Genomic DNA, 23,164 nt, shown 5'->3' on the forward strand with positions numbered 1-23,164 from the left:
TTTTTTATTATTTTGATTTTGGCACCAAAAGAGCTTGGAATTTGGGCATTTGGTATTGATTGCTTTATGCTCAGCGACATGAAAATGGAGAGACTGTAATGTAGAGTATTCACCATTAATACTCAATATTACACTATTTAGTTGGCAGCTTGGTGATCAGCTTTTCATGTAGGCTATGAAAATGGGCGACTTGAGGAGAGGGGACTCTTCGTATTCTCCAAAATCGAGCCCAAGGGGCTCTCGATCGCCAGTGGTTCCACGCCAGGATTCTACTGGTACTTTGAAAACTACAATATCATTAGGAAGAACTCCATCAATAGTTCACAGTGGACCTTTCTACCTCATGAAAGAACCTCCAAGTAAGATTCTTGATTGCGTAACATGAAACCAAAATAGTTACAAAGCAATGCCAGTGTTCAGTATATATAAAAGCTTAAAAAAATAACTTATTTGCCATGATATGAATTTTTTGCATATAAGCACTCTATTTTATTCTTTTAATTTATTTATTCTTTTGATTATCACATTCTTTGTTACCATATGTCCATGTTATAATATTCCATGTTCAGATCAAAAGTATATTATTTAGGTAGATGTATCGATTATCAGTAAAGTAAAACAAAATTTGTGCGTTGACCTCTCCATGAATTCTTAATGCAATCCTTCTCATAGTATGGATTCCATTTATATTGCAAACATTAATTTCATTTGCCTTTGTATTGCATACATAGTAGCATGAATTCCCTATGTATTGCAGGCATTTGAAATAATAAGCATTTCTGCTACCTTTCCATTCATAGCTGTGAATAAAAATGTATGTGATTGCAGCTCACATTTTTTTAACTGTTTAATAAAATTATCAGTTAGTGTTAATTAAAATAATTTGCACACATAACTTACTGCTTGTGATGATTATTTGTAATATGCAATTAAATTCATTGCCTTCAGAACGTAGAAAAATAAAAAGAATTCAGAAATGAGCAAAGGCACATTCAAAGAGGATTTACAGTATTATTTGGTAAACATTCTTGAATTGAATTTTTTAACTACTATCCAAAACATTTTTACGTGTGTACATTTTACGTGTCTTTACATTACTGAAGAAAATTTTAGAAAACCTTTAGTAATTCACTGAAAATTAAGTATCATGTGTGAGCATATAACTTGTGATTTTCAACTTGAAAGTAAAAGTGGAAGGTATAGCATTGCAATACTTTTATGTCAAAGAAAAGAAAGTTCTCTGAAAATAGAAAAAAAAGGGGTAAAGTGCAGAATCGCCCACTTATTTGTTTGGTGCTTTTTACAAGAGTAAGAGGAATTAGACTTTTGTCAATTTTCTTTGACTTTTTAAGTGAAATTAGGTCGATGTGTACATGGATAAAGTCAAAGGAGTACGCAATGCCATTTGTGTACATGGATAAATGTCAAGGGAGTGTGCAATGCCATGTTTTTGTGAGTGAAAATAGGTCGATGTGCACACGGATACAGAGTATGTGCAATTCTTCAAAATGCGCCAAGCAGTGGGTGATTTTGCACTTTTCCAAAAAAAGATTCTAATGTGTGAAAGGTTATTTATAAATATAATATCAAAGGTTCATAATTATTAAAACGTTAATTTTAGCTGATTTGGGAGGTCATAAATTTCCCTATCTTTCAGCCAGTCATGTATAAATCTATGTTTCTGTTTTTAATAGCTTCTAAAATAATCTTATTTTCTTCTACAGTTATTCCTAATTCCTTGTTTTTCTTATTCTATCAGCCTCTTTTAGTATCAAAGTTGAATTATTCTCTCTCCCCTTTGCAATGTTGTTATGTAATAACAAGGATTACGGTCATTTTTAGGTAATTAGATATAATATATTCAGTGGAAGATGTTTGCATACTCTTATATGTAAGCATCTGCAGCAACTTCACAGACATTTAGCTAGATACATTTTATTATAATACCTGAGATGATAAAAGAAAGCAAATTTATAATTTTGTTACTTTACATATTTTTTGGCCTTTTAACACTTAAATTTTTAAACGGTACTTTGGCATGAATATAACCACCAGAGTACAATTTGGTGGTTTTTTACAGGTGAAAAGGTAAAAGTTACTTATTAGATGCAAGTTCATAGTTTTTTAATTATTACCTGTTTGTTTTCTGAAAGATTTCTAAACTGTCAGTATTTATCGTAAGTTGGCAAACATTATCAACATATAAAAATAAAACGTACTGTACTGTTATTTTATCGGGACCAGATTCAGAAATGCATGGATGGATGGATGTGTTCATGTATGTATATATACACACGTAAGTATTTGCACACACACATGTATAGGCACATGCATACATAACTGGAGCCCGGGGCAAAATACCTTTTTGGCACCACCCCCCTCTCCCAAAAAAACACAGTGATATGATGAAAATCTTGTTTGGAGACCATTTGGCGCCATTCCGCGAGCGGCGCCCGGGGCATCGTACACCCCCCCTCGCTACGCCACTGCATACAGACATACATTTCTGAATCCAGTCCCAGTGACAGAAGAGTAACAATATACTTTAGCAATTTAAAATACAAATTTAATTATTAAATGAGAATTAGTTGATATATTAAGAAGTAAAACACAGTCTTCACTAAATCCGTATGTAATTTTTTTGTATTCTGAAAAAATCAGCGATCTGTTTTCACTTAGAAAAATATCAGAGAATTGCAGAAACTCGGCAATACTGGCTAGGTACCAAATGCATCTCCTTGTTGTTCCTAATAGAGATTTTGCAGCAAAATTAAATATGTATTTTAAAATTTTACTGCAGTTTCTTGCATCACTGGTAGGCACATACTTTAAAATTAAGGCCAAAAATATTGTGTATTTATAAAAGCTGTTGGAAAATAGTACAGCTCGCAGTGCTATTCCATTAAAGCGGCATCAGTAAAAAATGCACCACTTTTTGGGGGGGGCCTTAGTTCTTGCAAAGTATAAAATTACAAAATAATAATAATAGGGTTCAAAAGACTAAAAAAAATTAGTTCTGTAAAAAGTAAGTTTTTTTAATTTCTTAATTCTTAAGTTTTTTTTTTTTTTTTTTCAACCTAGAATATTTTACGCATAAATAAAAAATAGCTAAACAAAATTCAATCTAAACAAGTGGCATAAAATTACAAATATTCAATATTCCAGAAAAAATTTCAGTTTTTTTATATAACTGGCACCACATAAATTCTATCAAATATGACTGTAAATGGTGGCGAGTAGTGCTCCACTAATGCTTATTTTTCCATTTAGCACTGCCCTACAATCTCTCCACAGTTTGGGTATGGCAGCCAGTTTCGGGGTCTACAAAATTATAACTGTGATTCACAGTGAAACATTCATACCTAGTACTTCTTAATTCCTCTTTCTTATATCCTTTCTCAGCAGCTTGAAAATATAATGCTGCCATCCGCGATGTTTTCCTGAATGGCGGTCAACAATGTTGTAGCACAACAATCGGTAATGGCAACCAGAAAACATTGAAGAACTACTCTGATATGCGCTCTCAAGTCGCCAAATATTTTTGGCGAGAAACTTCATGCTGCCATATTACTATCTAAATTTTTTGTCTACATTTCGAACTTTAAGCCTAAAAAGTCTCCAAAAACACGGTTTTTGCACATGCAAAAACTACGTTTTGAACACACGATTTAAGCTAAAAATCCAAAACAAAAACAAAAAATTTAGATAGCAAAAATGTAAAGTTTCTAACCAAAAATATTTGACAAGAATCCATGTACACAGCGACATGTTTTAACTTAAAAAAACATCTACGAATGGCACACTGTAGGCAACGAACGAATCTACGAACTACGCACACCTCGCTTTAATAAATTAACATAACAACAATAAATTTCAAAGAATACCATGTACACAGCGTTCTGTTTCAACTTTAAAAAACATCTACGAATTGCACAATCTACACTAAAAACAAATCAAGAAAATAAACTAAAATAAATTTCAGACAATTCAAAAAACAACAATAAAAACAGAAATTCATACAAAAAACAATGAATATAACATTCTACAAAATAAAAACAATAAAATAAGATGCACTTACTATAATGAAAGCTTCTTTTAAAAGCAGAAATATCTTTCCCCCTATCTTCTCAGATACAGAGCATACAAAGTCCAAAATACATTCGTTAATAAAATTTCGCCAGTCACACAACGTCTGTGAAGAAAACTTCCACGATTTTGCTATATCACATGCCTTCCTACGATTCAAAATTTCGAAAGTAACAATAAAAACTTCCTCCAACGTTAACTTGCTACACGAAAACCAAGATCCAAACCTTAAACTCTGCTGACACCCACATACTTTATTAGCAACAATTTTACTGCAAACCCACACAAGTCTATCAGAAACACCATTTTTCGTCCGAGTTCTCATATCAGCTCCGCATTTCGGACACGTCAAACTCCGTTTTAAAAGTCCCGACTCCCACAGAAATTCCAAAAATACACTACGATCCCCATAAATACATCCGTGAACAAAAGACTCGTTAACAACTCCAACATCGTACCTTTTCATACTAAATTTACTCTGCACGCAATCTAAAATGTGCGGCTGAAACCTTCCCACCACGTCTTTCATCGCAACATAGGCCATTTCAAAAACACACGTGACACAAACCAACTAGCAATTAAACTACTCCACCAAAAGATTTTTCAACGGTGACATTGTTGCCATACAACACGTAATCGTGCCAAAAACCAGCCCAAAACACATCGCCACATTTGGTGAAATTAGGGCGTTTATCAGAGTTGTACCAACATTCTTTGCTTTCTTGACATAAATCCCCGGGTAGAGGTGACTTTAAGGTATCCCTTGTATTATCGCAAAGTTGTTTCATTTATCACCAAGTTGTTTCGTTTTTCGCCAAGTTGTTGTATCATTTATGGTAACCTGAGTAGTTGAACATTATAGAAACCTTATTATGACATAATCATTTGCATTATTCTGGGAAATTTTGAATCATGGGATGTTTTGCAAAGGCTTTTGTGTTGTGTGTTGCTTAGGAAATACATTGCTTGTTTCATTGTTTAGACGGTACAATGGCTGAATGTAGTAGAATTAATTTGAACGATTTGCAACGAAAGGGGAAAAGTGAATTAATTGTGTAAATGAAGGTTTACTTAGTAGCCATAATCCGCAAATACGTAGTATATTTTTTACTCTTATTTTTGTGAATTTCTGTGGCAACGCAGATATACGGATTGTAGTTCAGATAATTTTAGGAAGTTTTTGGATGCTGTTAAGGAATTTTGTGTGCCATAGACTGAAGACAAACGAATTTCTAAATAAGGTAAGGGGATTTTTACTTTGTGTAGTGCTAAAATACATAACAGGTTTTTTTCCTTTTTTGTGTTATTTTATTGTTTGATTTAAAATGTAGCTTACTGAGATTATGTATTTTTTGTTTGCCTCTGCTGTAGAATTGGGTGCTCCTTTGACTTTTTAAGTGAGAATATATCGATGTGTACATGGACAAACTCAAGGAAGTGCGTAAAGCATAGTTTGTGCAATTCAGGGATTTTTTTTAAGTGAAAATAGGTCGATGTGTACATGGATAAAGTCAAGGGAGTGCAGAGTGTCATTTTTGTAGCGGCAGTTTTTTTCGCCAAAAATCGCCTCTACACAGGCCAAAATAACAAGTCAAAGCATTGCACAAACTCGGTATCCATGTACCGCCAAAAATCACGAAGGGATACCCTAAAATATACTTTTACCAAATCCTCGAATACCCATTGTTCCGGAAGAACACGTCCAACATTGTTTATTCTTCTTATGAAAAGACTTCCATCTATTTCCACCATTTTTTTTACTCCACCAATTTTATTTCTTTTATGAGATATCAAACTATTTGCACATACCTCTCTCAAGTAGTTATTCCAATCTACTGTCGTATTATGGCTGATTTCTAACTGAAGTTGGCAAAATTCAGTTGACATCAGTTCTGACTCCACAGATAGATAAAACGAACGGTATTGAGAAAAGAAAAACTCGAGCCTCCAAACCACTCTTTGGTTCTCAATACTTTTTTCTCACAGCAGGAACAACCGTAATACCACCTTGCAGGAGCTTTTTGAGTCAAAAGTAAATTTCATCGGATGCTTTTGAGAACAAAGTCCATTGCTATGAACTATTTCTTTTTCCTGAAAAAATCTTATGGCAGCCTCTTCATCATTAAGTAATTGCTTAAGGCAAAATATGGCACAAAAAAAGTAACGATAATTCAAATGAAAACTAAAAATCATGAGTCATGATATTTCAGACGAAAATTACAAATCTCGAGCCATGATATTTCAGCTGTTAAATTCTTGAGCCAGGATGTTTGGCGTGGTTATTGGCACATTTTTAACTGATGCCACTCTAATGGAATTGTAACCAACTCAGTTATAATGAGTCCAGATTTATCAAGAGCCAGGATTTAATAAGGAAACCGAAAATATTTGGTTGGTGCAATGTTTAAACCTATGGAAGCATAACTCGCTTGTAATGAGCAAACCCTGGTTATAGCGAGCAATATTTTTTTATTCATAAAATTTCTACTGAGTTTTACCTCTCCAGCTGAGGCAATTATTCTTTTTTGGAAAAATTTCTCTAACATTCTGAAGAAAGTTATGAATCATAAATCCTGCAAACATGTGACAGCAGCATTTTTTATCTTGGCGAGTGATTAGCATTGAATTTTTACCACCGAATTCCTCAAGTGTTATTCAGCCTATGGACTAAGGGATCATCAGAAATTTTAAATCAAAGTTTTGGAAGCACTTGATTTTAATGTTTCTTGATAGAAGGAATAAAAAATAAGAAAAACCTCAAATGCTGATATAAACATACTCGAAGCGTTACATCAATATGCATTGCCAGTTGCTTCCATAAGGCTGGATTGGACATTTCTCAAGAGAGGCAAATTGCTGAGAAAGAAGTAGAAATCTGGGAAAATTTGAAGGGTAAAGTGCAGAATCGCCCACTTCTTTGTTTGGCACTTTTTACAAGAGCAAGAAGAATTTTATTTTTGACAATTTTCTTTGCTTTTTAAGTGAAAATAGGTTGATGTGTACATGGATAAAGTCAAGGGAGTGCAAAATGCCATTTTTGTGCAATTCTGGGATGTTTTATTAAGTGAAATTAGGTCGATGTACATGGATACTGAGTATGTGCAGTTCTTAAAAAAGCACCAAGCAGTGGGTGATTCTGCACTTTCCCTAATTTGAAAATGAGTAGAGAATAATTTGAAAATTATGTATCGGTTGCCACCAGCGTTACTACTTCCGAGATACCTACTGCCGTGGTATTTTGAAGCTGAAATTCAAGCTAAAGCAGAATAATGAAAGCTCTGATAATAAATGATGAATGGAAGAATTTCAAGGTGAACTGCCCCCAATATACTCATGGCTTTTGAGTTTACAGAGAAGTTCCAAAGCCAAGGGTACAAGTGACTGTGTTTTTTTAGCCATGAATCTTCTCCGAACAACAATAACACAAGAAAGAGACACTAAGGCAGTTCAAAGCAAATTAACCAACTTCTTTTGTACCGTACAGATATGTAAAATAAAGAAGTATTTAATAATTTTTCTGATCTTTTTCATGAAACCGTTTTTTGCGAGCACTCATTTATGACGAGCAAATATTGCAATCCCTTCACACTTGTTATAACAGAGTTCGAATGTATAACAAAATGCATATTAAAATGGCAAAATTGCTTGACTGAAGGACTCAATTTTCATATACAGTCAAAAGTCGTTAATCTGGACTTCGGCGATTCCGGATTATCGATTTTTCTGGATTATAGATCATCAGTTTAAATCTGGTAAGATGGCATGCAGAAATTATAAAATTAAAAATATGAAACTGTAATTTATGAAATAAAGAACAATTGTGATTTAAAGGGTATCAAAATTTACAAAAAAAAAAATAAATAAATAAAAGCTTCATATTTATTTGTTTACTTTATTAAACATTTCTTTCAATGTAAGTTGTTTAAGTTGCTTCATTTTATGTGATAATACTTTCTCTTTAATTCTATAAACAGACATAATTTCTTGCTCAGTTACAAAGTTCTGCTGTTCAAGTCCTATAATTGCTGTGTCGAGAATACCGACTAATTTGTCAATCGAAATTTTTTTGTTTTCAGTAACCTCTGTGTCACTTTCTTAAAAATCGGAAGCAAATTATAATGATGAGGAATTTGATTTAAATCATATCAAAGACGGAATACATCGAGATGAAATACTACATTTAGTAAGGAATTATAAGCCAAATAAAATGAAAACATCTGCCTTGAAGCTAAGTTAAAATTATCTAATTAGTGCTGACAGATCAACTTCCAATTCATTGCACGCCGCGGCGCCCCACCTCCCCCCCCCCCATTTCATCCTTTTTATCCCATGCCTTTATCCATTTTTTGCAGCAATTCCACTCCTTTTTTTTTTTTTTTTTCTTTTTTTTTTTATGGACATTTAAACGTGCTTTCGCTTTGTAGATCCTTTGACAGCTTCAGAATCAGAAATTCTTTTTGATATAATTGAAAGTTCAAGCTTACTTTTATAAAATTGTTCTAACAGTGTGCAAAAAATAATAAGCCGGATCCTATTCAAAGATTAAGAAACAACGCAATCTGCAACATTAACTGAATTAGATAATTTTAGCTTAGCTTATACCATCCGTTATACATTAAACGCGCATGCGTCAATGTATTTTGTGCATGCACACACGCATATTTGCAGCCGTAAAGGTATTATGCGCATGCGTCTCGACGCATGCGCAGAAAATTTGTAGCTTTGAGGTCCGGATTATGGGTGTCCGAATTAACGACTTTTGACTGTACAGCCCAGGATACATGTGGTCGCCAAATATGGCAATATTTTGTGTTGGATGGTTTAATTGAGATTTTGTTGCTGTGAAAACCCTTTTTTCGTGGAAACTTTTGTGGGGAATCTGGTTTTATTTCATTGTGCAGTGGTTTAATTGCTTGTTGGTTCATGTTGTGCGTGTTTTGAATGACGCAATGAGAGACTTGATGGCAAGTTTTCAGTTGCGTATTTTAGATTGTGTGCAAGGTAAATTTAGTATCAAAAGGTACAATGTTGAAGTTGTTAACAAGTCTTTTGTTCACGGGTGTGTTTATGCAGATAGAAGTGCATTTTTGGAATTTCTGTGGGAGTCAGAAGTTTTAAAACGGAGTTTGGCATGTCCGAAATGCGGAGCTGATATGAGAACTTGGACGAAGAATGGTGTTTCTGATTTTCTTGTGTGGGTTTGCAGTCAAATGGTTGCTGGTAAAGCATGTGGCTGTCAGCGGAGTTTAAGATTTGGATCAGGGTTTTCGTGTAGTAAGTTAACTTTGGAGGAAGTTTTTATCATTACTTTCGAAATGTTGAATCGCAGAAAGACATATGATATAGCAAAATCGTGTGGCTTTTTTGTTCACAGATGCTGTGTGACTGGCAAAATTTTATTCACGTATGTATTATGGAAAGTGCATTTTATTTTGCTTTTGTTTTGTAAAATGTTATATTCATTGTTTTTTTACTATGAATTTCTGTTATTATTTGAATTGTTTGTAATTTATTTTAGTTTATTTTGTTGATTTGTGCGCGTTGCCTAGATTGTGCAATTCGTAGATTTTTTTATAAGTTTAAACAGAATGCTGTGTACATAGTATTCTTTGATATTTATTGTTGTTATGTTAATTTATTAGAGCAAGGTGTGCATAGTTCATAGATTCTTTCGCTGCCTAGATTGTGCAATTCATAGATTTTTTTTTTTTTTTTAAGTTAAAACAAACCACTGTGTACATGGATTCTTGTCAAATGTTTTTGTTTTGGATTTTTAGCTTAAATTGTGTGTTCACTGCGAAAACCACGTTTTTGGAGACATTTTAGGCTTAAAGTTGGAAATATAGACAAAAAATTTAGATAGTTATATGGTACCGTGGAGTTTCTCGCCAAAAATATTTAACCAGAAATTTGGCGACCCGAGGGCGCACATAAGAATAGTTCCAATTTGCCATCTGTTTGGACCATGCTGAGTAACAATGCAAGGAATCTAGATTGAAAGCAAGAATAAATTTCGCAAAAATTGCTACGGGAAAAATTATTGAAATGGTCTCACAATGTTTTTCAAGATGTATTATTGCAGCAAACTAGTTATAAAATAAAAATGGCAATCCCCCAGAAAGAACTCTCTTAAGAGGGTTACGTTAGGCCAACATGATGTATCATCCCTCTTCCCCCCCCCCTTCCCAGAAAACTGCAGACACACAATGCAGAGTGCAGTGGTGTTCCGTGCTACTGAAAAATGCCGTCTGGTCCTAACACTGTCAGTAAATGTAATTAATCGATGTATTTATATAACCTCTGTCTGCTGTTGTTTGTTCGTGGAAGAGAAGTAGTCCTAAAATCTTGTCATGCATTTTATCCCACAACAAATTTTTACTTTTGGGCAGTTCTGCTTCAACTCTCGTGTGGCACGAGGATTTTTGGATCCACACATATTTACATTATGTGTATATTAAACCAAAATAAATCATTAGGAAAAGTTTTTTAAATGCATGTTATAATATGACAAAAATTTACAACACTACTACTTACAGAGGGCTCAAAATAATTAGATAAAGTTGTCGAGGAATTTTGTTAACACCCAGTATTTTGCAGAAACTTCTGTCATTTTCTTCAGATTTTCAATGTAATATGTTCTACAAGTGCATTTGTTCTTTCCAGTGGCTCACAATGTTTTCAAATTTTAATTATTTATATTTTTTTTATCAAAATATCTTTCAGAAATTTCCCATTAATATATTCTTAAAGCTACCTTTTTTTAAATATAAGACCACCGGTATCCAAATAGATAAGATTACTACGTTTGATAGTTTGTCAACAGTTCAGTTCCAAGTGGCTGAATGTATTTGCTTCATAAAATTTTTGTGGTGTTCTTCTGTATGTAATATGAATACAAGTAAGTTTCTCAAACTCTAGAAATATCATCATCTAAAGTAGATTACTGTTGAGTGATTTGCCATAATGAATTATATGCTTATTTTTTTAAAAAAAAACAGCATTGATGTGTTAAATATGTGTTGTATGAATTCGTTATTTTAGAGACTTTTATATATATATATATATATATATGTGTGTGTGATCTTATTTTGCAGAAAGTGAACTGACTGGTGCAACTAATTTGATGTCCTATTACAACTTGGAACATTCCTATAATAAATTTTGTGGCCGTAAAATGAAAGATCAACTAAGTGCATTTCTTCCAAACCTCCCTGGAAATATTGATGGTCCAGGAAACTTAGATAACAGGTAATTTATAAAACTCACACATTCTCAATTTTTTTGCAGCAATTAGTATTTAATAAGTGAGAGCAACGATTCCCAACAGAGTCAGTAGTGACCCCTGGGGGTTGATGAAATTTTAAAGGGTCAGTGATGATCAAGGGGTTGATAACTGAATATACACCGACAACTAATAGGCCTAATCAAGTTCGTTTAACATATCTCAAAAAAAAAAGATGCCTGATATTTGGACTGTTCTTTTTTTTTTTTTTTTTTTTTATTATTATTATTATTATTATTATTATTATTTTAACACATGCAGTATTTAGTTTTTAAAAATATTCAGGAAGAGCTTCATAGTGTTTTAAAGCTATGCATCAAAACAATAACTAAAAAGCTGAAGCTTCGTATGACTGTCATTTTGATTTTCACAGACTGACTGTAACTGTGTTGCCAGAGTGATGAAAGTTACAGCAGTTAGCTTCTTCACATAGATTTGCAGCAGATTTCTAAGTGTAAAATTTTGCAGCTTGTTATAGATGTATTTAATAACGTGATTGAAAAATTTGCTTGAATTTCCCAACCCTGTGATGACACAATTAATTAAAATTGAAAAATATATTGATATATACTCACTGTTTAACATCATGCCAAAAAAAAAGTCTGATGTGTACACCACATGACTTCCTTGTACGGAATATTAAATTATACGCATTTTTTCTTGAATTTCATTTAAACTTATTGGATTGAATTAAATCTACTTCGCCGACAGCGCATAAACCACAATGGAATAAATGCATTCTTTAAAATTCACTCTAGTATTTGCTTACCATAGCGACACTCTGGCGCTAGATTCACTAAACAGTATTAATAATTATATAACAGTTAACATATATAATAATTATATAATGGAAACTAAGTTAACTGTTATACAATCCATATTATATAACAGTTAACTTATGTATTTCATTCATATTATAACTCATAATGCACAAAATTTATATCATTTAAAGAATAGAATTATCTAATCGTTGCCACATGTTCTATTCAAATACTATAATAAAGCTAGAATGATGTATAAAAGAAATTAAGCAAACAAAACAAAAAAGAATTTTTTTTTCACAGACGATTGAGTATTTCTCATTTAATTAATTCAGTTCTCACTTCGTAAGAAGGCAAAAGTACATAAAAACTCAAAATATATATATTAGAAATTACGAATTAAATCTTAAACACTTATTTCCTCGAAAAAATTCCAGAAAGAATTAAGCATGATTTAATTGTCAATAATAAATAAATGTGTTATCTTTGTAGTTGTGAAGCTAAGTTTCTGTACATTGGCAACAAATCGACTAGTCTCCTGTTTCAAATGTAAACTCAATGGCCACCATAAAAAAAAGGCTTAGCGGCACAAAGGCATAAAAACCTTAACCGGAAGATAATACAATCATTTTTAAAGCAAAAAATTTTAAATTTACAAGCATATAAGAGTAAAGAAACTGAGATCACTGAGACAGGTAACAGAGTGGATATATATATATTTATATACGTTTGGTGCGGCCGATTGCAACCAAAATACGAGGTGCACATCTACATGTTATAGCAGTCCTATATACGAAATTTCAACGTTCTGAGGCTAATCGTTTTTAAGTTATACGAGATACGTACGTTCATACAGGTGCCACGAAAAATTCTCTTCAGACTTAATTTTAAAGCAGTTTTATAATTTTTTTGAAGGAAAAGAGTATTTTATTCTGTCCTTGTGTACAGATATCACCCAAAAACATCGTTAAATTGTATTCAATAGCGGTTAAAATGGATATTTTCGTTGAAATATGCTGCCTGAAACTTTTTGCGATTACAGTACTTCCTTTTTACTTCGTACAAGGAAGTAAAAAAAAAGGGAAGAGATATCAATCGTATTGAAGTTAGAATGATTACCTTCAGTTTTCATGTAAAAATTTATTTGCTTGCATCAGCAATGAATCAAAAAGAATTCTATTTCTTTGATTATTTAGTGCAATTGTCTATTACTGAAAAGGATTATATTTCATCTGAACATATATTGTTTTTTACAAGCTAAAAGAGGGGTTTTCGTATTTGCTTTCAAGACAATAATTTGAGCATAGCATGGCTCAACCACTGAACTGCAATATATCTGATCTTGACGTTATGTAGCAAAAAGACATGACTGAAGGTGGATATTTAATCAGAAGTGTCTTATTAAAAACACATAGGTGTGCTATGTTTTGGAATTTAACTATCCCAAAATAAAGCAGGCAGATATCCTAAAATAAAAATTATTACTGAACCAACATTGTTGACATTTCTCTCTTCATACCTAGTAAAAGCAGGCTTTAGTGAAGTCAGTAATTTATTATAAAGCATGGAAAAGATGTTGAGTGTTTTTGAATAACGTGATTTAAGAATTGAACGATTTTATGCCAAATATTAAAAATTTGCATCAATACATTAAGTGCAACATTAATCTGAATTAATTAAAAATGGATTTTTGTGCTATTAGAATTGTGATTTTATTCCTCAAAACTTGTTAAAATTTGCAAAATTAATGTAATAATAATACACAAAATAACAAATCTAACATAATTTTCATCTTTGTGTATGTGTAATTATTTGTATTATGATTATTGTATGCTGTATATTATAGAGAAAAATGTAAGGAGGTTGCTGAAAAAAAAAACTTTTCTTTTAAAAGGGGTTAATGGGAGAAAAACGTAGGGGAATCCCTAAGTTAGAGGCTTAAGAATAAACCTCTTCTCTGAGCTATTAATATTATTTAATATTTATCTTTTAATGCCTTGTTTATTTATTTGTAAAAGGGGGGTCAGACTGTTTTTCCCATTTGTAAAAGGGATATAAGTTTTAAAATCTTTCAAAAGACGTGAAACACTTCTTTTTTAAATTGATGGTAATTGAAGACTGAATTTTGCCCACTTTAAAATTAGATTATATGTACTTTATTTTATACATTTCAGTATAAGTCGATAGTTCTCAACAATTTTTATCCATGCAACCCTTTAACTATTTCTATATGAACATTAACCTTTCCCTTCCAAAATGCATAAAATACATATACATTTATTTAAATTTAGATTACTTTTTAAAATGTTTTATCAATTAAAAGGTATAGTAAATGTTGATAAATATCGAAACTTGATGTAAACTAAAACTAAATTCTTAACAGGTAAATAAAAGGCTGACAGCATTTCCCTCCTCCTGAAACTATGAAATTCCCTCTTGATATAAGTGTGAATATCTTAATCTTTTTCTAGCATTCCCCCCCCCTCTCCCCAGAATGTTAAATTTTTCATTTAGAGCAACAAAGCTGCTGCTGTGTGCCAACTTGGAGAAGAGACGGTTTTACTTTAAATATGTTACATATATACTATATAATTTAAGAGACTGACTTATCTTAAATTATATGATGAAGTAGTATTGATATATAATAATTTACACATCATTCGTCCCATAGTGATATTTTTTAAAGGAAAAAGTATTATAAAATGTTTAAAATATTAAATATTCTTTTTTACGATTTTATAGGTACACTGAAAAAAAATGGGATAGTTCTATATATTATGTTCTACTTGGCCAATTGACGGAAATTAATTTACATTTTTCATGTCTCAAAAGCCAAGTTAAGTTTTGTCAATTGGCCCAGTAGTATGGGAGATAAGAATTGCCCCCCTCTTTTATGTTTATAATATATGTTTGCTATATATATATATATGTACAGTACAAAGTCCATAATCCGGACTCATCGGGACTTCAGCGATTCCGAATTATAGATCATCAATTTAAATCTGGTAAGATGGCATGCAGAAATTATACAATTAAAAATATCAAACCGTAATTTATGAAATAAAGAGCAATTATGATTTAAAGGGTATCAAAATTTCCAAAAAAAAGCTTAATATTTATTTGTTTATTAAACATTTCTCTTTCAACGTAAGTTGTTTAAGTTGTTTCGTTTTTTGTGTTAAACGCGCGTGCGTAAACATTAAATGCGCATGCGTAACATTAAACGTGCATGCATGTAAAGCATACAATAAAACGTTTGTTGATTTAAGGTCCGGATTATAGAGCATTCTGGATAATGGACGTCCAGATTACGGATTTTGTGCTATATTCATTTACAGTGATGGCAATTTTCTGTTTGCTATGAAATGAAAGTGAAGGTATTGCATTTTCTCAATAAATGGGTATGTTACCCTTCACACGAATTGCGTTGAGAAAAAGGAAAAGTTAATACAGTACAAAGTCTGAGATCCTGACTCATCGGGACTTGGGCGATTGTGGATTTAGGATTTTTCTGATCAGTTTAAAGCTTGTAAGATACCATGTAGAAATTATAAAGTTAAAAATATTTTTCAATGTAAGTTGTGTTTTTTGTGCTAATATTTTCTCTTTAATTCTGTAGACAGACATAATTTCTTATTCAGTTACAAAGTTCCACTGTGCAAGTCCTGTAATTGCTGTGTGAAGAATTCCGACTAACTTGTCAGTCAAAATTTTTTCATTTCCAATAACCTGTCTGTCACTTTCTTCACTATCGATAGCGGTATTTTCTGGATCTAGAACCATACTACAGATTTCACCTTCCAGTAATTGATTGATAATTGAGGCAGTGTCGTCGCAACGAAAAATCTTCTGTTATATCATCTTCATTTATCACCACTGTTCCACATTTCTTTAAAAATTCCGTTAATTGGAAAATTTAACCTTTGGTTTGTGATATCCAAAAACCTTCACATTCGTGGCTATCATATTCATCAACCTCGCCACAAAATATGCTAGCTGGTCATAAATTATGCCAAGTATTTTTTAAAGTATCTGGAGACACATCCTCCCAAAAAGTAGATTTTACGCTAAAATGTTTAAAAAATTCTTGAATAGTCTTGCCATTACTCAAGAAATTTAACATGGATTTTAAAAATTCTACTTTACATTTCCATTTCAGTGCACGCACTTTTATGATATCCATAGGCTAAATGATTGAGGTACAATTTGGAGGAAAGAATGATACAGATACTTTATCTTTCAGTGAAGTATTAACCGAACAGTTGTCTACAATCAGGACAATTTTTGCGTCATCAGGTAAAACAACCGAATCCTGCCAAGCCTCGGGTGTGAAATGATTTTCAAACCAATCATTTGTTAATACTTGTGTCATCCATATTCTTTTATTTATACGACATATAATGGGAAATTCTTTACTTCTTTAAATGCCTGAGAACGTATATTTTTTCCGATTAAGAAAATTTTACACTTATGTGTTCCTGCCGCATTTGCGCATGCAAAAATTGCTGGTCTAGCTTTGGAATCTTCGACGCGAGTTGGAGCTTTTTCTATAGAATTTGCCAAGTTATTTTGTGTTACATATTGCCAGAAAAGACCAGTTTCATCAGCGTTGTAAATTTCTTCTGGAGATAACTTTTAACTATTGATAAATTCAATGAATTCATCTGCAAATATTTCAGCAGCTTTAGTATCAGCTGAAGCTTTTTTACCTGAAATTCTTAATTGCCTTATACCATGGCAATTTTTCAATTTGGTTAACCAACCTGTCGAATATGTGTGCTCAGTCTTTTAGTTCTTTTCTTATTGAAATATTTTAGCTTGACCCATCAATGCACGCCCTCGTTGCGACACTGTCTGATCTATTCAATTATCACTTTGTCATGATCTTCACTTTTAGCATAATGAATAAGTTTCCTCTGTTATTCATTGTGAGCGGGTTGTCAAAATATATACGGTAATTAAGCTGGATCAAATCAGAAAGTTAAAGAATAGCGCAATCTACTATGATTGGCTGAAATTCCTTGGAATCAGTAAAGCATAATTTTACCCTACCTTAATAGCATCTGCTATGTATCATGAGATTGATGATGAAAGACAAGTTGTTCCGTTAAATTTTATCTTGCTTCTATGTGCACTGAGACAATTAAGCCTGAATTGTATTAGTTATTTATTAAATTTACGTCTATTTCTTGTGCATGCTTAAGGTTTAGCTGGGTTCTGAATAAATTAATTGCCACATAAGGTCTGTTGAGGACAGGTGCTAAATATCTTACTACCTCATGCAGTCTCTGCAGGCCCTAAATTCTGCTACCACTCGCCTCCTTAAGTTCTAAATTTTGGATCCCAGTGCTTTCCTTAAATTCTAAAAATATTTTCATCCTTTAATTTTGTTGCTTGGTGCTTCTCTAAATTGAAAAAAAAAAATCTTGTTTTCCCTAAATTCTGTGCCCGCTTGGTGCTGCCATGTGATCTCTGGCACTGGTTCTGTCTTTATGTGAAAACCAAATCAGTTATTCTTAATTCAAATAGCATTAAATGTAATTTTTTAGCCTATGAGTATCATTAACAAAGTCTATTTTTAGTGTATGGTAAAAAATCTTTGTTAGAATTTTTACTCCTCAATGTTTGTAGTGCATTTAATTTTAATCTGTAATCATTGCCAAGAGTAGGAATATCAACATAAAAGTTACCATACTTCTTTTGTACTAATATTAAAAAAATTGTTTGGGTATTGCTGCATGAGTCATTATGCAGCTATGATCAAATTATTGATCACACAGATTTATGCTAAATTATTTGTTTCTTCAATAAGGAAGTATTTATTTAGTGCCAAAGGGAAATTAAGAATGGAGACTCTACACATGTTTTATCTACAAGGAGGGGGGAATCAAATGTGCATACATAAAGCATTTAAAAAAAGAAAGGTTTGAGATGTGGATTTTTTAGATAAAACTTCGGGTCAGATCTCGGACTTTGTACTGTAATTGTGCATTGCTCTTAAATTTGATTCCTCCTCCACACACACCTTTTTAAAGTCTAATATTTTACATAATCTTACTGAAAATAATTATATTAACCAGTTTCTTGTTGTATTATAAAATTTTGGTTATGTTAAACATTATTTTATTGCTATTACATATAATTTCTAAGTTATTTTTGTCTTATTGAGTTCTTTTGTGAAGCATTTTAATATATCTTTTTAGTGATTAATTTGAAAGCATATTATTAAATTTGTTCCATTATTTTGTAGAATTGTTGGTCTCTTTCATTGAGTTTTTTTTTTTTTTTTTTTTTTCCCCCCCCCAGTTCTTTGAAGTCTCTCATTGAAAAACCCCCTATTGGAGGCAAAGAACTATTGCCACTTACTGGATCCCAGTTATCAGGTTTTAGACTTCATCCAGGCCCTGTAAGTTTTATTTTGAGTATAATCTGAATTTTTCCCCATCGTTATACCCAGAGGGACTGTTGAAAGGTGGATTTAAATGAAGAATTTTCTATAATATCTTAAGTATTAAAATTGCGTGAAATGTTTTAATGCACATATGAAACCCTTCAGTGGCCAAATAGTAAAATTGCTAAACACAGCTCATTCCAGAGTGTTAAAATTCCGGCTGCATGAGTGTTATCGTGTTTTTCCTCATGTGTAATGTGTATATGAGCCACTTTCCCTTAGGAAATCCTCCATGAATGCATCCTTTCCTTTAAACAGATAGCCCTTGAGTGCTTTACCATAATCAAATAAATAAACCAAATCTGATGCGTATATAATTTATTTATTTATCTGATATTCTTGATTGCCTAAGAAAATATATGCAAAGAAGCTACAAAAAAACAAAAGGGAAAAAGTTAAAATGCTATCACCAAATTCACATCTATATTGTAGAGGGTTTACTCTGAAGTTATATATTAAGCTTAATAAATTATCTGCCATTTTTCTTAATATAATAATGTGAATAATCTAAAATTCAAGCATGTAAGAGCACAAAAAGCTATTTACTTATTGAAAATAAAGTTATTAATATTGTATTAAAAGTAATTTTTTTCATCCTGTTTTATTACATTAAAATGGAAAGTTTAATTACATTAAAATGGAAGGCTTCATTTAAATACTTAGATTTTGCATTTTTACTGGCTGGGAAAAAGTACAAAAAGTGAGTAAAAATTGTTTTGATACATTTTTAATTTTCATAGGGCTATTTGTTTAATGTTCTTCCTTTTGCATCAAAAATTAGAATTCCTATTAGTGGTAATTTGAAAGGGAGGAATCGGAAACACATGCTGACTTGTTATTCTATTTATCATTTTGTAGTATTTTGACTTTCTTATAAAGTATCTGTGTACAAATTTACATTTTTTTTTATGCAAAGGTAAACTGCATAAGTATTAAACTTTTCCAGTTGGTCTGTTCTATTATATTAATATAAATGCAGGCTAGTTGCCCTTAAAAGCTCTTCACAAAGACATATGTATTATTAGACATACAGCCTTTAATAATCCAGTTCAGAATGAATTTTATTGTTTGACTTAACACATTTTTATTCATTTATATATTCATAGTTTTTAAAAATGAACTAATAATCGGATCCAACTTAAAGTAGAAAATTTGATATAAACCATGTATTTTTAAGAGTTATGTTTTCAGTAGTTAAGGTAAGCACGGTTAAGCAATTTTTTTTTAATGATCTACACCCCTTTGTTGATCATTTTCTGTATTTCTTTAATTGCATGTATAAAATATCTTATATTTTGAGAGAAAGGTTTACAAAATCATTTGCAGCTGTTTGTTACACATTTAAAATGTATAGGTTTGAGATCTGAAAAGGTATAAATGGTATACTTTCTGAAAAGGTATACTTTCTGGTAAACAGTTTTGTAAATTGCGTACATGTAAGTCCGATGTAAAAAAATATTTAAGAATGTGGAGATTTTGTGCCCCAGCTTTCCCAACAAGCTATATGATGCAGTATAATTGTGTGACAAATCTCTTGATCATTTCTAAAAACATTTTAGATAATGTGAAAAAGTCTTCTTGTCTGTTACGGAGTATTCACTTATGTCTAAACTAAAAACTCAGCGGCACAAACAATCCTTAGAGAGCCATGGTCAGCAGTGCCCTTATATCTGCTTTCTAGACCTTAGGCTCCATGGTGCTTGTGCATTGCCTGGACAAGTGGTCGGCTTGTTGCAGGACCCTCAGTGTTTAATCCCCAAGTTATCTTACTCAAGGGATGAAAGTCAACCTTGCCTAGTCCAGGGATCGAACCCTGGACTTGTGGTGCTGCTGCACGATGTGCTAGACACTGTACCGCCAGGCCTCCTCACTTAATGTCTAGTTACCATTATTTTTTAAAGTCCTAAGGCATTACTTATGGAACAGGATTTAAGCTGTAACCAGTCAGAAGAGGTAAAGTTATGCATTTATGAATGTGCAACTGACTCTTCGAAATCATTGACTGAATGTCATTTCATGTTTGCTTTCACTGTGAGTTGTTGGTTTATATACCAGGTGAAAATAAAAGTTGGAACGTTTAGACAAAATCCTTTTTCAGTTGAGTTATAGCAACATCTGGTTGCCTAGCAGTGAAGTTTAACTTTGGCCACTCACAATCCTAAAGCCTGGTGTGGACACTCCATTAGGGCATATTGTAGCTTTATCATATTTTTCTGGTAGTTTTCATTTTAAAAAAATTTAGGTTGTTGCAGATAATTTGATATTGGATAAGCGCTAGTGACTAGTGAAGATACCAATTATGTTGCAGTCGCAAGGGGATTGAAGTTATGAGATCACTAAAATATCGATTACATAGTAGAAGACGTCAGGCATTTTTAAAGAATTACAGAATCACTTGATAATCCAAATATAATCTTTGTTACTTACTGTTTACTATATGGCATGGCACGTCAAAGTGGGGATAATCTGCACCCCATAATTATGATGATTACGCATTACATTTTTAATAGAAGCTACCAAGCAAGAGATGTTCTTTAGTTAGCAAGCAAAGGCAAAAAAAAAAAAAGAGAGAGAGAGAGAGAGAAGCCCTAGTTAGTTGCAGGTATATTTATCAGCTTGGAAATTCTTTGTTTTAATTCTGGACAGCTATTGAGCAAAAATTTGCAGCAATATAGATATTGCAGGGAAATTGCAAAAACATTAAAGGGATTGTGTTATAGTTGGAAATTAAGATTAAAGATCTATTGTCAATTTGTCAAAATAAGTTTTAATTTGGTAATGAATTTTTCTTCATGTTTTGATATCTTACATATATATTGCTATTTTTAATGATGCATTTACTTTTATAAACTGTTTTGCATGCATATTATAATTGTTTCATTATTTATTCCTACAGCTTCCAGAACAGTATCGCCTAATGAGTCAGCAGCCACAAAAGAAAAAACATAAACATAAAAAGCACAAACATAAAGCTGGTGATACCCCAACGCAAGAATCTCAACAAGGTAATATTTATTAAAATAATAGTTTACATATTTGTAACTTTTTTAAAGATTTATTGTAAATGTATTTTAAGACATCCTTCAGTGCAATGTAAATATGAAAAATGCCCATTTAATTTTTAAAAAAAGCACCGACGGATCATTATTAGCTATCTGTTTGATCTTAGGGCTTGGAAGTTTATCTTTATACTGATTATTATTTATGGATTATTTTCTATGTATCCTGATGAATAAAAATAATATTGATGCTCATTTGAATTTCAAGTTTGTTGTGTTTGTAAAATTCTTTTCTTTCACCCCATAGATAGTAATTTAGAAGGTCCACATGAAAAGAAACATAAAAAGCAAAAAAGGCATGATGAAGAAAAAGAGAAAAAAAAGAAAAAGAAAGAGAAGAAGAAGAAAAAGGTTATTTCTGATTAACGGTTTTAAGTCTTAAGTTTCTTCTCAACCAGATAATTCCAAAAGATTAAAAGTAACATTTTTGTATTCAAAATCTTTACAAATTTTAAATGCTATATCTGTATCGCTATACAGTAAAACTCCAATTATGTGGATTTCCCATAACCCAAACTACTTGTTCTTTCAAGAGCATTTTAAATGAGGCATGCTTCCTCTTCCCTGTAATGAAAAGTAAAAAAATGTGCAGATATACCCTGTTTTACACTACCTTACTTTTAAACATATATCAGTATTTTCTGAATTTATGAAAGAAATTGTAAGAAAACAGTTTTAAGGAAGAACATTAAAAATATGGTACAGTTTTTTATGCCAAATAATGAAACTGAAATTACTTAAAAAATTATAACTTTAGCTGAAAAAGATCATACAGGCTTAGGTAAATGTTATGCAAGATTTTGATTGCCTACAAAGTGTTAAGTCAGCACTCTTGCATGATGTCATATTCTAGACTTCCATATTGTTTAGAGTAAATGACAAATTTTGTATTTCGATATTAAAGCAAGTAGAGAAACTATAGACACAATGGCTTATTAAATGCAAATAATGATCTTCTTTCCTTCAGTGATTCTTCAGCTACCTAATTTTATACAGCTCAGTATGTTTATTGACTTTAGCTTTTGGAAGGTGAATGTGTACTCTTTCTGTTTATTTGGGCTGCATGCTTTTGATATTAAGCTATGTATAAAGTACTACAGCAGTTTACTTTCTGACATAGTGGTATACAAACTTGTAATGTTCTCCTCTCGTTCCTCCCCTCTCTTTTCTTCTTTTTTTTATATATATAATGTTGTAAAAACTGTTTCCATTCTCAAGGAAAATGCACATTCTTGAGCATAAAATCTAATATTTTGTATTTAGTCAATTCAGAAAGGAAAAGAAGTGCATTATTATGATAACACAAAAAAAAAAAAATCTTGTATTAATACATTCAGAAGTTGGTTGTGGTGTAGGGGCATCACTAGTTTTATATATAAAGAGAAAATTCAGAATGTGTTGTTAAATTAAACAACAATGATTTTAAAATGTGTATTGTTAATTTTATTATTTTATGTTAATAGAAGTATAAATGTGTATTTTACATTCCGTATAATTGAAACAAAAGTATTTTTTGATTGTATTG

The 23,164-nt window shown here is 31.8% G+C and overlaps 1 protein-coding gene across 3 annotated transcripts in view; it reads left to right on the forward strand.

The window, feature by feature from the left end:
• Positions 1–70: 70 nt before the first annotated feature.
• MED19 (mediator complex subunit 19) overlaps positions 71–23,164 on the forward strand; it is a 31,454-nt gene continuing 8,360 nt past the window's right edge. Inside the window, exons 1-5 of one of the 3 annotated variants that reach the window (XM_085813115.1) lie at positions 71–359; positions 11,181–11,334; positions 18,436–18,535; positions 21,477–21,585; positions 21,887–21,990. In XM_085813115.1, coding sequence (XP_085669241.1) covers positions 176–359; positions 11,181–11,334; positions 18,436–18,535; positions 21,477–21,585; positions 21,887–21,990 — 651 coding nt within the window. In that variant the 5' untranslated portion in view covers positions 71–175. Of the gene's footprint in view, positions 360–11,180; positions 11,335–18,435; positions 18,536–21,476; positions 21,586–21,886; positions 22,058–23,164 lie in introns of all 3 variants that reach the window. The other 2 variants (XR_004758194.2, XM_035359473.2) reach the window with 2 other exon arrangements.

Source organism: Stegodyphus dumicola, chromosome 3, assembly GCF_044657685.1.
Source record: "Stegodyphus dumicola isolate Sdum_Otavi_A_Nest chromosome 3, ASM4465768v1".
NCBI lineage: Eukaryota > Metazoa > Arthropoda > Arachnida > Araneae > Eresidae > Stegodyphus > Stegodyphus dumicola.